Source organism: Nesoenas mayeri (genome assembly GCF_963082525.1).
Source record: "Nesoenas mayeri genome assembly, chromosome: 10".
Classification (NCBI taxonomy): domain Eukaryota; kingdom Metazoa; phylum Chordata; class Aves; order Columbiformes; family Columbidae; genus Nesoenas; species Nesoenas mayeri.
Window position 1 is genome coordinate 22,863,507 of NC_137560.1, and position 14,367 is coordinate 22,877,873.

Sequence of the window (14,367 nt, forward strand, 5' to 3'; positions counted from 1 at the left end):
GTTAAACAAGGAATGCGGCCTTTTCCAGCAGCCGTTTCCACATTCCAAACGGCTGCCAGATCAGAGATGTTCTCACTCTTCCTTAATTACACGACTGCTTAACAAATCCACTTCAAAGTCTTTCTGTGGCAAATAAGATCCTTTTTAGGGCAAACTCAGGCATCTGAAGAGCTCTCTGACAAACCTAAGACTAAACTGCGGGTTCACAGGCTCTTCATTAAAACTACAAGGGCAAATGATTCATTGCAGAGATATTTCATGATTTCATGAGAGCAAAATAGGAATGCCCATAAATAGCCTCAGGAGTTATTTTAGTTAATTACACAAATCAATAGGAAAGTAGTCTATGTAAATAGGTATTTTTCTCCTTATTCACTTAAAAGTTCAGGAATAGTTACAGAATTATTATTGATATTTAAATGCAACTCTTCCATACTACCATGGTTAAAACATTTTAATTTCAGCACTCTACTTCAATGCACGTTTGATAAAAAAAACAGGCAGACAAAAAGATATATATAGATATATATATAGATATACAGATTATGCACCTAAAGTTACAAAAATAAATTCATTTACCTTTCAGCAGAGCTACTTTAGCAATAGGTTCATTTAGATCTTGGTCGTCCATTTGGGCATCTAGTAAAAAACAAACAAGCCCCCACGTTTCAGCGATGAGGCAGTTTTCATGTACACGTTCTTTCAGCAAAGAGCAGCTCTTGGTTCTTCTTGCTTTACAACAGTTAATTACGAAGCCACACAATAGACAATACTGCTCTAAGCTTGTATCTGGCTCTGCATAACACACACCTTCTCCACGCTTCGAAAATGCTCGTGATTAAATTATTTAATTGAAACTAATTAGATGTTACAGAAAACTCAGTTAAACGCCTACCTGTAGTGTCGTCGCTGCTTTTTTCCTTGCTTGGACTGAGAGTGTCTGACAAATCAGATTCTTTGACTCTCGCTTGATTCTCTGCAATAGGCAAGGAAAATCAACCGCCGTCAGTAAATGCTTTATTCAGTCTCTTAATCATAATTTCTTTTATATCTCTATTTATTTAACTACTGGAAAAAAACCACAGTTGAAGAAACTTAAAAAGCTGGTGGTTGCTTTCTGCTTTGCACGTCTGGGCTAAAAGGGATTCGGCATCACTGAGGTCAATAGTGTAGCCCGGATCTAACAGGGGCTGCAATGCCTGCGTGAGCGCTGCATCCCTGCCAGCCAGAGCTCTGGGCAGGAGCTCATTCACCAGCCAACAAATAAGAAAAGAAACCCAGAACAATGCACATACTGTAACAAGGCAGAAAGAAACTGCTGTTAAGAGGGAAAACTGTGTTTCTGTATTTTGGACAAATAAAATAATAGCGACGAGTTGTGTATATACCACACTGTTAAAAAAAAGTGTGGTACAAACCAGTGAAGAATTACAGCAATGTAAGTTAACACACTCATTTCTAGAAAGAATTTTCAAGTTCAAACTGTATTAAGAGAAGAACTGTATTAAGAAGCCTATGTCCTTTCCAAATAAAAACCCCATGAAATATCTGTTCCTACACAACCCCGTAGGTTATTACATCAGCTGAGTGACGCCACATGCAGCTGTGGGTCTGTTTGTTTGACCAGTTTGAGATTTTTAACGGGGAGCAGCATTTTCGGGGGGTGAGGGCACTGAACTGCACCAGCGCATCCTTTTCCCTCCCAGCAGCGGCCCTGGCTCAGCCTGAACACTTTGTGGGGCTCTGATTACTGGGGTTTTTTAATAACCATTCCAGTTGATGTCTGATGGGTCCATTAAAGCAAGGCAAAGCCCATCGTTTGGCAGCGAGGAGCCACATCCCCAATGCACAGTGAGGTCCCACATGGAGTATGTGCTGGTTGCCCATGCAGAGCCCTGGGCTGACAGCACCACGGACCCACAGAGAGAGAAAAAGGCATCGTCACAACATCCCCAGCACGCAGACTTGACTTCCACCCCATATGCAGAAACACACGGGGAACGCAAGAAATTTCTTCACATAGAGACATTGTAGACTCAACAACAAGGTACCAGGACAAGGGAAGATGCACGGCAATAAGTGTGTTATACAAACAGGGTTAGTATACAAAAACACGTAAAAACATAAGCTTGCGTGCGTTGTTTTTTCAAGTAAAAAGAGAACAAACAGAACTAAGCATCCCCAAACTGAAAGAAGTGGAAAGGGCAGAGAGGCTGTGTGCTTACACTGGCACATCAGCACGGTGACAAAACACAGACGGGTTAATAAAAGAAACAAGAAATGTTTTCTTCCTGTAACATGAAAATCTTTGTTTCTCTGTGCCAGAACAGCATCCACGGCTACGTGCACAGAGGAAGGCAAGTACCAACAGCGCAGCTGAGCAGGAGCCAGGCCGCCCCATGTAACGTGACTGCGAGCCCTGGACAGGGAGCGGGGGATCTTGGCTAAGATATTTCCCTATATTCTGGAATAAGGTTTCTACCTAATATCTAAAGATGTTACAATGCAAAACATTATACATGTAGCGTATAGATTCAAGCTCACAAGACTGCCATCAAAACTCTAATAATTACTAAACCAAGGAATACATTCTTTTTGAAGTATTAAGAAAAGCACATCCTAAAAGCCTCACCCATGTCGATTACGTGAGTGGCCAATCCAGACGCGCTAAGCTGAGCAAAACCTGCATCCAACCAACTTTACCATATGTGGTCATTCATGGAAACGCAGCTTTCTCGCTCGGTGAGAAACGGGAGGAACGGTGCAAGTTCCAACCGCTGCATTAATTAATTCTCTCTCTCCACCTCCCTCCCATTCTCCTCCCACCCACCCGCGGGTCCCCGGCCCCTTCCTGCCCCGAAACAACGAGATGAGGCGCCAGCCAGGGATGATGCCCCAGCCAGGATGATGCCCCAGCCGCTACAACTGGAACAGCACAAGTCAAAAAGAGGAATGGTTTAGAAACCTGCTTCCTATTCTGGAACTAGAGCCACAAGCACAGAACTCCTTCCTTACTATGTTATTTCACAGCAGTTGTCCCTATTTCCCATAATGAAATGGAGCTGAATAAATATAGCCGAAATGATGAAGTATATTAAAATGTGTTGACATCATACTTACTTGATGAGTTATAATATATTAACAAACACTAAAAATAGCTGGCTGCTTGGCAGGATGACTGGCATATGAGGGTTACGTCACAGTTATTGTATGCATTCTTCTGCCAAATATGGCAAGTTTTCTATAGCTTACTCACATACAGAAACAAATTAAAGGTGCAATTTCACAGATTAAGGTAAGAGAAGATAACGTGAAAAGTCTCTAAAAGACCAGCTTCTAACAAGCTAACATTTATCCAGCACAATCACACTTTGCAGAAGGAAAAGAAATGAGTTATTATGTCTAGACATTAATAAAAAGCTACAGAAGTGGAGTCAGCCTCACAGTCCAAACGATCCTACGTTATTAGACACATGGGAAATACCGATCTACACTTTGTAGCGTTCCTGCTCTGCTCTGTGAGATAAGGACGACTGCTCCTTGACAAGAGAAATCTCTTCTAATTAGCGTCTTGAACCTTACTTGTTTTATATAGAAGAGAAAAAGATGCACATTCATATATGACTTGGAAAAGGTACATTTAGGAGGTTGACAGTAAAGTTATGAGAGTTTAAGTTAGAACAAAGTCAAATTATAATACACTTCTATTTAAAACTTAAAATGAGACCAAACATTATTTCTACTTAGTTCTGTAATAAAAACAAAAACTTGCTTGAAATTCATACAGGCACTAAAGATTTAAATTGATTTACAGAATAATACTCTATTTTAACTTTTTTTTAAATGCACATTCAGGTAAGAACTCAGTGATTACTGAGAACAGCATTTCATGCGCTCATCTTCAGAAATGGTTTCATTTAAATCTCCGTACCTTACGGAAGCACTTGGAGCAGAGCTCAGTACACAGTATAGCTTCTCGTCATTAATTCTCTTTCCTTAAGTCAGTATTCAACAAAACTCAGACTGCTAGTTTACAACAGAACATGCACTGAAGTGACATAAGAAACATGCTCAAAAAACAGTTAAATAATGCAGAAATCTAACCTTTCGAAAGCTTTGTTTCTTCCGCTTTGGTTAGATGTCCTTCATCTATGATCTTGTCTGCCAAACAAAATAAGTGTTACTTTCCCAGCTCAAATGAAGCAAGCTTTGCCCTGCACACCACGGCGCCCACATTCCATGACCAAATTAAAGGCTGATAATGTTACTTCCTACTCAGGCTTGAACAAAAACTTTATTCTGGCCTGGAATAATGAAACAGAGCACAAGAGCCCAGTGGAACTTTGTGATAAAGGGCGCAATTATTTCTTGTGCAATTTATTAGCTTGCGTTATTCACGCTTCGCTTCAGTGATGAGAAGGTACAAAACGGATTTTTATGAACTTTTTAAAAAAATTAACTGGGAGCAGTAAATATTTAATACTTTTCTCAAGTATTAATACTTTTTCTCAAGTCTTAATACTTTTATCAGAAAGGGAATTTTAAGAGCTGATTGCCACCAATAGATATTCAGATGCAGCAGGAATCTAGAAATATGGCACAGAGGCATATGGGAGGCACACGGAAACACCCTTTCTTAGCTTAAAACATTGAGAGCTGCACAAACTTCCCCAAAGTTGCGCATGCACGACATTCACAAAAATTGAGTTAACATATAGTATTGACAGGCAAGTCTATTCATGTATATCAGGTGCATAGAAACCCCAAACACGGAATTGGAGCCTCCATTGCCAACTGCATCCTAACCCAGCGAGGACATGGAGCAACGCTCACCCCAAGGGAAGAACAGGCTCGTACTAATGAAAGGCACTAAAAGAACTACTGAACTGGTAATTAATTCCCCCTTGTGAGCAGATTTCAGTATTTCAAATTCCTTAACAACTGTGCAAAATGATCGAGGGTCACATATCTTGCAGATCTCATAATCAGTTTCTATGCAGCAGATGTTGCGGATCAGATGATGTCAAAAGCTGTTAACGCCCCGCTGAAACAGCCCCCGAAACAGCGCGTACAGGAGCGTTCAGATTCAGGAAGCTGGATGACAGTAAAACCTTTTTGAGTTTTTAATTAAAAAAGAACAGTAAGCGTTATTCAGCATTTCCAGCTCCAAGGAGCTCTGAACACTAGGAGGTCTCTACTCTCCTCCGCTGACACGCTGCTGTAAGCACAGTCTAAGGGCAGAGGTAGGACAATATCTGCACAGGGATTTATATTTTAACTGTAGGTAGCAGATGAGCTTTCAGACCAAAAAACCTTGAGGTCGGAAGGGTTTGCATGGCCAAACGCTCGTCCTGTCCAGTCTAAGAGAGATATTCCCTCCATCTACTTTTATCTACTAATATCGTCCTGCATTCGCGTAATGTTTTATGCTCCAGAAGGGCAGGCTGGATCTGCAGGGTTGGCTCCAGGTCTCAAGCAACTGCAGGAGATCACTCAGCAGCCCAGCTCAGACCGTCTCGAGTTCCCCGGCGCTGGAGCAGGGCCCTGGGGACGGCACCGCGTCAAGTTACGGCGGCCACAGGGGCCGAGGCACCGAGCGATATCCTGAGCTCTCCGCCATGAAATAAACACATTGCTAAAAATCTCAACAGAAGTGTTCGGATGGGATTGTTCCAGGACGCAGCTGAGCAATCCTGCCCAGGGGCCTGAAAAAATCAGCTGAATGCAAAACCCATACAGGCAAAGTCGCTATGGGCTGCTGGATCTAAAGGGGCAACACCTCACCTGTGCCCGACTGTTGGCTTAAAATAGGCTTCTATAATCAGCTTACAGAAGAAAACTCGGCATCATTAATTGATGGAGTTTTCGTAATTAGGTAGCTGTTAAAACCAGAGTAATTGCAGTACAAACCAAAGAAACCCGTCTCGACCCAGGTGTTTTCCCCCACTGAAACCTTTGCAGCAGCTCTTTGCGCTTCTAAGAATCCTCAATTCCTACGACTACAAAAACCTGCAGACTTTTTTCTTCCCCATGGTGCTTTACTGTTTTCTTATGTTCATCATGAAATTCAACTTTTCTATAGAAGTTTTCTCCTTGCTGCTCTTTCTGCAGCACAGGAGTTGAGCAGAACACGCGGGACGTGGAGCTGGCACAGCCACTGGTTGTCACTCCTGACTTACATTCTGTTTCAAGAATGCTGACATGAGTGCATTTCAAAGCCAACAAAAATCAGTTTATTTCAGCATCCCTGTGTATATTTAAACAACAAACAGACGATTGAGTGTTGATGTCATTGAACTAAATAGAATCTTGCTCTGCACTGTCACCGAAAACGGCAGAATGCAGCCAACAATCAGCACGTACAAGCAGACACACCTGGACCTTGTACTTCCCTTTGCCAGATCTCCGCATCTTTTCATATTACTATTTCTGAAAATTTATTCATCAACTTGATTTTTTTTTAATATATTTTAAAATCAATCCACATTTTCCCTGGATCAAGATGTGTGGTTTTGGCCACCGAAACAGAAATTCGGGTCAGGATTCTGGCTTTCATTTCTGGCATGAACCATTTTTATATTTCAGGCTACCTGGGTGCTATCTAACAAAAAGCAAAGTGTTACTGATACATGTAATAAATAATAGTAATTGTTAGTGAAATAACCTGCTTTGGAGTTAAGCTTTCAGTGCATCTTTATTATAGCCCGTGTTTCTTTTTGCTCGTTCCTTTACGTTTCTACGCATTTCCTATCTTTTCCATTTCAGAACTCCCTTTTAGATGTAGGTTGCCTATCACTGTGTGTAATCCAATAGTTATTATCTGTTAACACTCCAGTGATTACTTAAGGAACAAGTCCCCAGCACACCTATGGGTTGGTATCACATTAGTTGTTGAAGGAGGCCAGTTTGGAGAGGGAAAGCAGCCCTCAGCACACACATTTCAAACCATGTGAAAGAAGTGATCCTAACAGCATTAACTTTACTTGCCGCCTCCATGGAAAAGTTGGGAACAGCTATTCAATCCATCCAAAGTCTACTCAATTTTAGATAGACTTCGTAAAAAGGCAAAAAATGGACTTGCATTTAAAATAATAAATGCAACCCAAAAATCACTAAATCAGGAAAAAATAAGGACACAAATAAAGAAGACCTAGATTGGAGTGAAAGACAGGAAGCTCGCAAGGCACCGAATCTCTCTCATCTATCCATCAGCAGCATTTTTGGTACTAACCCATATCCTGTACTACTCAAAAAGCAGCACCATGACTTTGCCGTCCATGTCACTGGTTTCCACCAGTGGTTACTGAAAAAACGTTCTGAAATGAGCAATGACCGAAGTGTCGGGCATGGAATGGGCTGCCCAGGGCCGTGCAGCCACCGCCCCGGGGGCCGAACGGACCGGGCTCTGCTCAACCTCACAAACGCCATTTCTGGAAACTCTGAAGTCAGAAAATCACCCTCTATGCTGCAAAGGAGTTTCCTTTCAATTGTAATAGCACTCTGCTCTCTTCATCCCAATGGTACTTTTCTCCTGGTGGACAAAAAGTATTAACGTCTTAAGTTTTTCCTTAATAATAGATGTGCAGCCTGGGCTGTTGCATTACTCATTTTTAAAAGCCATTTGCTCTGAAAAAACATGTTTCTCATTCCAGAATAACACTAAAGACTGGTATTGCACATTTCTTTTATTTATCTTAAAACAATCTCTTTGATTTCCAGCTAAACCAAAGGGTCTTGTTTTCCTGTTTGTTCTTTGTAACAATTAATTTGAAGAATGTGTCAGACGTTTAATTATCAGATAAATTATAGGCATGTGAAATGAAGAAAAGGCATCATTACCTTCTCTCTGTCCTATGGCTGCCTGTGATGTTTCCTTCAACTAACAGTGTTCACTTCTTAACTTTTTACTTTGTAATGGGTAAAAATTACACTCAGTTGTAACCATCCTGTGGCACCATCACCACCCTTTTGCTGGCTGGAGGACAATAATGGATTAATTACTAAGAAGAATGGATTAATTACTAAGAAGAATGGATTAATTACTAAGAAGAGACAGTGTGAACATCGCTCTGCAAGAGCAAAGATATGGTCTCCCTGCTACCACAGGTATCTGCTAAATACCACAATCTTGCGCTTTGAAAATTTCTGCTACTACAGAAATATTAAATAGCAGTGACAAACTTGTTCTTATCCACTTTTTCTGGTGGGTCATGTGTTTTTGTGTTGGGTTTCTTTTTATTTTTTGAAAGCAAATGTGATGAATGCTCTTGTACTCACTCTGACACTCTATGAACTGATGAATAAAAGTGCGGTCCCCTCCACTCTTTGAAAGCAAGTGCTCTAGTAAAGAAAGAAACACCGCAGTTGGCATCTTCTTCGCATTTGCAAACGGATGCAACAAAAACGTGAAAGGTTGAATGTACATCATCACCCCTAAATTCTTCGCTTTTCCAAAATAACGCAGAAAAGAAAAAACCCAACACAGTAAGTGCCTCCCGCTGCTTTCAAGAGAACAAAATCCACAAGCTGGCAGAGAGAATTCCTGCCCATCTGGTGTTATGTGGGGGTGACATAAAGGACAGACAGATACAGAAAGGCACGGACTGAACCCAGGGCAGAGAGCCCTGAAACACCAGAGCAACGTGGAAATGCGGCAATGGGGTTGGCGCGGGTACAGCAGAGACGCAGGAGAACGTGGGACAGACACAACAGTGGCATCCACACTAAAATACCGAACAATCAAACAGCACGGTAGGTGCATGACAGAAAGAGGTGACAGACAGTATGAACACACGGAAAAAGACAACTTGAACAAGCAGCTGTACATTGTCTATACTCGTAACACAACGGGCAGACAGCCGCCCGAAACCCCCCAAGTTTAACACAACTTCTGTTACTCATAGGATGGAAGAATCTCTGTTTTCATCCATCCATCCATCCAGGTAACACTTTGACTCGTATGCAGTCCAAAATAAGTCAAAAAAGGAACTGCTTCTTCAACTTCGACAAAATAGTGAATGCCAGCGATAGTGATGCTTGTTATCATCCATACTAACTAATTCAAATTTAAAACATTTCGAACGATTTTTAGATGTGGACTGATATGAGGCAGCGGTATTTAAAAAACTAACACGACATTCCTGACAATTTTAAAACAAACAAAAAAAGCGTTTGTTTAAAAAAAATATCATATTTAGTGTGATGTTATCAATTATTTCTCAAAACCAACATGTATTTGCACGCGAAGCCTGAAAGCTTTTACTAAGTACTCCAGTTTAGCTCTAGGCTGCCCTTGCTCACAGTATTGCATGTTCTCTGCTCAACTCCAACAACCCAGCTTTCAAAGTCTCTTTAGAGTCTACATGACTAGAACGAAGAATCACAATCAGTATTTCATAGATCTTTCCTCCTGCTCCAAATAAGAAATAGATGTGAGGTTATACCATGATGAACTATTAGTCTCCCTAGTTAAGAAGCTCTAATACCAGGACCATTCCTCAGTGCTTTCGCTGCCTAACAGCACCCAGTGAACGCTGCAGAACACCACGGCAAGGAAAGAGTGAACATTAACAGAAGAGGATAAATATATCTTGGGCAGTGGATCATAACTGGAATAAGTTTTGCTCCATGTGATACTGGGCATAGTCTTACCAGCCACTTTTACTGAGGAAACTTCAGGTGGATGCTAAGACACGTTACTTAAAGGACTCAGAGCTTTAACTAGTTGGGCTTTAAAAACAAATAATGAAAACAAGTTCTATCTGTATTCATTTCTGTTTTACATAAAGACACTCCTGAGATTTAAAAAAATTGTTTTCGGTATTAATATATTCCATATACACTTTTCATACATTATACTTAGGAAAAGAAGTTTTGCTGACTTTTCTCACCATACTCAATTTACTAGAAAAATTGTATATGTTAGTGTTGCAAAGAATAATAAAACTAAGGCCAAAAAGTCAATGAATTTGTGGTTTTGTTGTGTCCCAAGCCTGAGCTCACTCAGTACACTCTACTGAACCCAGTGAGAGCCCAAAACCGAGCAAAAAAACCCAAAACAACAAGCGACTTCCAAGTTGGCTCATTACACTTTACAGAAATGACTAAAAACACCTGGACTGAAAGTCTAAGAACAAAAATGCTGGTCAGAGAAGTGGAAAAATTCCATTTCATTTTTAAGAGAATATTATTCAACGTAACACTTTAGAGAATTTTGAATTGGTCAAGTTCAACATCGCCCACAGGCAGCAGGCGGCCTCCGGATACACTACCTTTCTCTGTGCTCCCATTAATTTTAGGTATGAAGTCGTCAACTTGTACGCCTAGGATTAAGAAAGGGTATTATTTCTGGAAGCAAGCACAACGTTTTGGGGTTTGTTTCTTTATAAATACAGCACTGCGAAATGCATCTGGCTTTCCATACTACCTCCTCCTTTTAAAGTACCTTGTCTAACCAAAACAGGCAACATTTAATGTGTTTTCCTGCTTGTTTCCTCTTTGTTCAAGTGTGTAAGAGGCTACTATAATCCCAAGAATTACTGCCTATTACATATATATGTATAAAAGGCTTTTAAAAATATAAGTATATCTAAAACCCTTGAAGGTGTTGGCACTCAAGCAGTCGGGCTCCAGCTGGAGCTCGCAGCAGCACTGCCCTCTCCTGGCATTCTGGGTTGGCCACAGCTCTTCCAAAGTTAACAAGGGACAACCAAGATGAATATACTAATGGGATAACTGTAAAACATTCATTTTCCAGACCCCTAGACTATAAGAGGATTACACTAAAAGTAAATGAAAAGAAAATCCGGAAACCAGCTTGAAACAAGAAACCGATCACACCTACCTAAGCTGTTGTGTTCTTTAAGAGTTTTCTCCTGAAGGTGTTCTAACCGTACTGTAAACAGAAGGCCAAGAAAAAGATATTTCACAGATTAAAAGAAAGACAAACAATGCAGGTTTCTTCCCCCGTGGTGACCAACCTTGCAGCGCCGTCAGCCGCTCGTTGGTGAAGTCGTTGTCGGCCTGCAGAGCTTCGATTTTCGCTTGGAGCTCTTGCTCCCTCTCCTCCATTTCATCGATCTTGTGCTGCAGTTCTTTCTTCTCAGCCAGTCCTTTCTGTTGGATTTCTTCTTGTCTTCCCTCTGCTACCTGCTCAATCCCCCCAACAACCAAAATTAACACCTAGAAGAACACATTTCCTTGATTTTTCTGTAATTGTATGTACATAAGTAACTTTCTGTGCTAGTCAGATAAAGAAAATCCAACATTTTTCTGCTGCTGTTTTTCTATAAATTTCACTTCAAGCACAATAACAGAAAGTATTTCATAATATCTCAACTCACGTTTTGTCTGGGAAACTTAAGTTTTAAAGGAACAGTGTCAGGGCCCAAAAATTAATGAACACCCAAAGTCTCCTGAAGTCTTTCTTTCATTTACCTGTTGCTTAAAGTTTCTTAACCTTTATTTGATTGCTACATTCAAAATTCAATTGCATTTCTTTGTTCCATGCATTATAGTATCATGTTGAGTCAGATGAAGCTCTGTCATTACCTTTAGCTTGTCAGAAAGGTCTTTAATTTCATTTACAGCTCCGTTGTACTTATTAGCTAATTCTCTTAATTCTTCCTGAGTCCGCTCATTCATCTCTTTCAGGTGAGTACATTCATCTTCTGTATTACTTAAACTCCGCTGTAAGACACCATTATTATGCAATTAATAAAAATAAGACTAATGAACTACCAAGCACAGAAGCTGAGCTATATTTTCCAAAGAGTGCATCTAATCTAATCACATTTAACTGCTTTGTGAACGGATCAAGTCTTGGCAAAAACAGTATCTGTACAAATCTCTGTAATGTTCTACTTACACATGTGTGTAAAAGAAAAAACCAAACCACAATACGTTATACAAATAATTGTGATTTATAGGAATAACGAACTGAAGTGTGTGATCTGTCTGTCCTATTCTCTTCTGTCAAGAACTATTACAATACAAAAATTGTATTTAACTGAAACCTCACAGGTTATTTATGACAGTATTATATGCACCACATTCTCTAAAAAGCATGAAGAGGGCAGGCACTTGGGGCATTTAATTTGAAGTCATATGGTATTTCTTGACCTAATGGAATGTAGCAAATAATGATAATGGAAAGAGAAAATAAAGCAGAAGTTAGTAGAGAGATATAGAAGCAGAGAACTTATTTGAAAAAAGTATCCAACACTTTGTAACCTGAAAAGCTCTTTAAGTGTAATTTGTATGAGTGGTTTAGCATATATTTCCATAAATTTTACAGTTTATACAAGTCTAACAGCATTTTTGGCTAATGTGTGTATGTCATTTTCCCCTCACTTATTTCCCACACATAGATAGTTCTGTAAGACAGCTTCCTGGATTTTAAGAAAAAGGAGTTGCTTCAAGAATAGTTTCTCATTAACTATTTAAGTGTTGTCCAACGGGAGAAATAAACCCCACAGGACGCAGAACAGGGATCTGAGCAGGTGGAACCGCTGCAGCACTGCCAGGGGTGCGATGCAGAACCACGGTACCTCCACTTCGGATAGTTTCCTGACCACTTCGATCTTCTCCTGAAGGACCCGCCTCAGGGACTCTTTGGCTGTCGTCTCATAGTTGTGTTTGTCTTCTTGTAATGCAATAAGCTCTTTTCGTATACTGTCTTCTGTTTGATTCTGTGCAAGATAATTCAAGGTTAGAGCATAAATCAGTGTTTTGCAGATTAAATATATCAGATTCTGATAAGACCTGTTCTACTGCAAGATGTTTAGCAATTTCTGGTAGACGGGAAAATGTGATGGCTAAATCAGTGATCAAAGATTCTTGACATGACTGAACGTAAACCAGTTGTTTTTGAAGGGTGTGCATGGCAGCACAGGTTCACCTTTGATTACAGGTAATATATGGGGTTTTGGATGCTGCTAAGACAATGCCAACCCTCAAAGACCCACGATTTGACAAACCAGAAGCCTACGAGGTCCCATCTGCAAGATGGACCTGCAAAAAAAGTGCGTAAAACGAAGCAGTTCGAAGGAATTAAAAATAAAAGAACAAATTTAAGGCAGGCATAGGTGGCCTGAACAACAATCAAGGCAGAGCACACTTGTTACTCTGTCTCTCAATATCCAACGGCTCATCAACACCTTTTCTGAAGTCCCTGTTCAGAAAGAACCATCCATAGGGTACAGGGCAGAATTGTTCCTCCTCACTGATGACAAACTGCCTTCCTGCATTTCAGTACATACATGTTTCAATGTGTATACAAAAGAAATCAGTTTAAGCTCAAAAACTGTGAAAAATAGCTGGTTATCTAGATTGTAAATGATTCCATGAAATACAGAAAAGATGTACAGTTTTCACGCAATTCAGATTATCCAAACAGCACAGGCTGGTTTCAGAAAGTTTACATTCCAGCTGCTTTCCTATAAGGAGCTCATTTCAGCACAGTTCCAAAGAGCTCTGCCAGCGTTCCCAGAATTACACGTTACGTGAGCTGCTTACCTTCGAACACGCCTGCAACTGATTGCCCATAACCTCCAAGCGTGACAGCAGCCTGTCTTCGTCTATTAAAGCCTGGCAGAAAAAAGCGACACCTTAGTATTGACAAGTTCTTCACGTAGTTCCAGCAGAGTTCTGCTTTAAAGATGTGAATTTTGATGGAGTATATACTACTATTGATTATTTCAAACTGGTACGTAACCACTACTAAACATCTTTTGCACAGCATAAGAGAACTGCCATAAGCTTTTAATTCTTTCGGCTGCTTTTTTCCCCCTCATTGTTTGTAAATTAATAGCTAAAATTCATACGCTGCTGCATAATTCAGTGCAGAAGAGAAAAGGATGCCTGCAGATACCTGCCAACTAGTATCTGAAGCCTCTTGTGTGACAGCAAGCAGTCGCTGAAGGGTTGCCAGCTTCTGTTCCAACATTTGTTCCCGATGTAAGGCTTCCTACCAAGAGAGCAGAGCAGCCGGCGGTTCAGCAGAACAGAAGCAACATAAAAGACACCAAAATATAAAGGAAAAAAGGAAATCTGAGTAGGAAGCACTGCCACGTCATTCAAAACTATAACAGGCACATCCCGTTTTATCCATCCATCCACTTGTTTGGATATGTTAATTAATAAATATTATCTTATAACCTTAGGTTCCAAAAAACCTTCATTTTCCATGCATATGTTAAGTACACATAGTAACAACTTTTTCTTTCCAAGACTTAAAAATGCTTTGATTTTCGTCAATAATTTGAGTAACAAAATAGTAAACACCAAAAGGCAGCTTGGCAGCTCCTGTGCAATGAGCTGCTCATCCTCAAACCGTGTCCCAGAAGAAGAACGCCAAGCAAAAACTAC

At 40.4% G+C, this 14,367-nt stretch overlaps 1 protein-coding gene across 17 annotated transcripts in view; it reads right to left on the reverse strand.

Moving 5' to 3' along the window:
- Positions 1 to 14,367, reverse strand: part of SLMAP (sarcolemma associated protein) — a 67,802-nt gene that overhangs the window by 15,931 nt on the left and 37,504 nt on the right. For 5 of the 17 annotated variants that reach the window (XM_080350658.1, XM_080350659.1, XM_080350656.1 and 2 more), the window contains exons 7-17: positions 13,871 to 13,966; positions 13,516 to 13,587; positions 12,549 to 12,689; positions 11,551 to 11,688; positions 10,980 to 11,148; positions 10,844 to 10,894; positions 10,272 to 10,322; positions 8,278 to 8,340; positions 4,105 to 4,161; positions 896 to 976; positions 580 to 639 (exon numbers count right to left, since the gene is read on the reverse strand). In XM_080350658.1, the coding sequence (XP_080206784.1) occupies positions 580 to 639; positions 896 to 976; positions 4,105 to 4,161; positions 8,278 to 8,340; positions 10,272 to 10,322; positions 10,844 to 10,894; positions 10,980 to 11,148; positions 11,551 to 11,688; positions 12,549 to 12,689; positions 13,516 to 13,587; positions 13,871 to 13,966 (979 nt within the window). The remainder of the gene's footprint in view (positions 1 to 579; positions 640 to 895; positions 977 to 4,104; positions 4,162 to 8,277; positions 8,341 to 10,271; positions 10,323 to 10,843; positions 10,895 to 10,979; positions 11,149 to 11,550; positions 11,689 to 12,548; positions 12,690 to 13,515; positions 13,588 to 13,870; positions 13,967 to 14,367) is intronic. The other 12 variants (XM_080350661.1, XM_080350667.1, XM_080350668.1 and 9 more) reach the window with 6 other exon arrangements.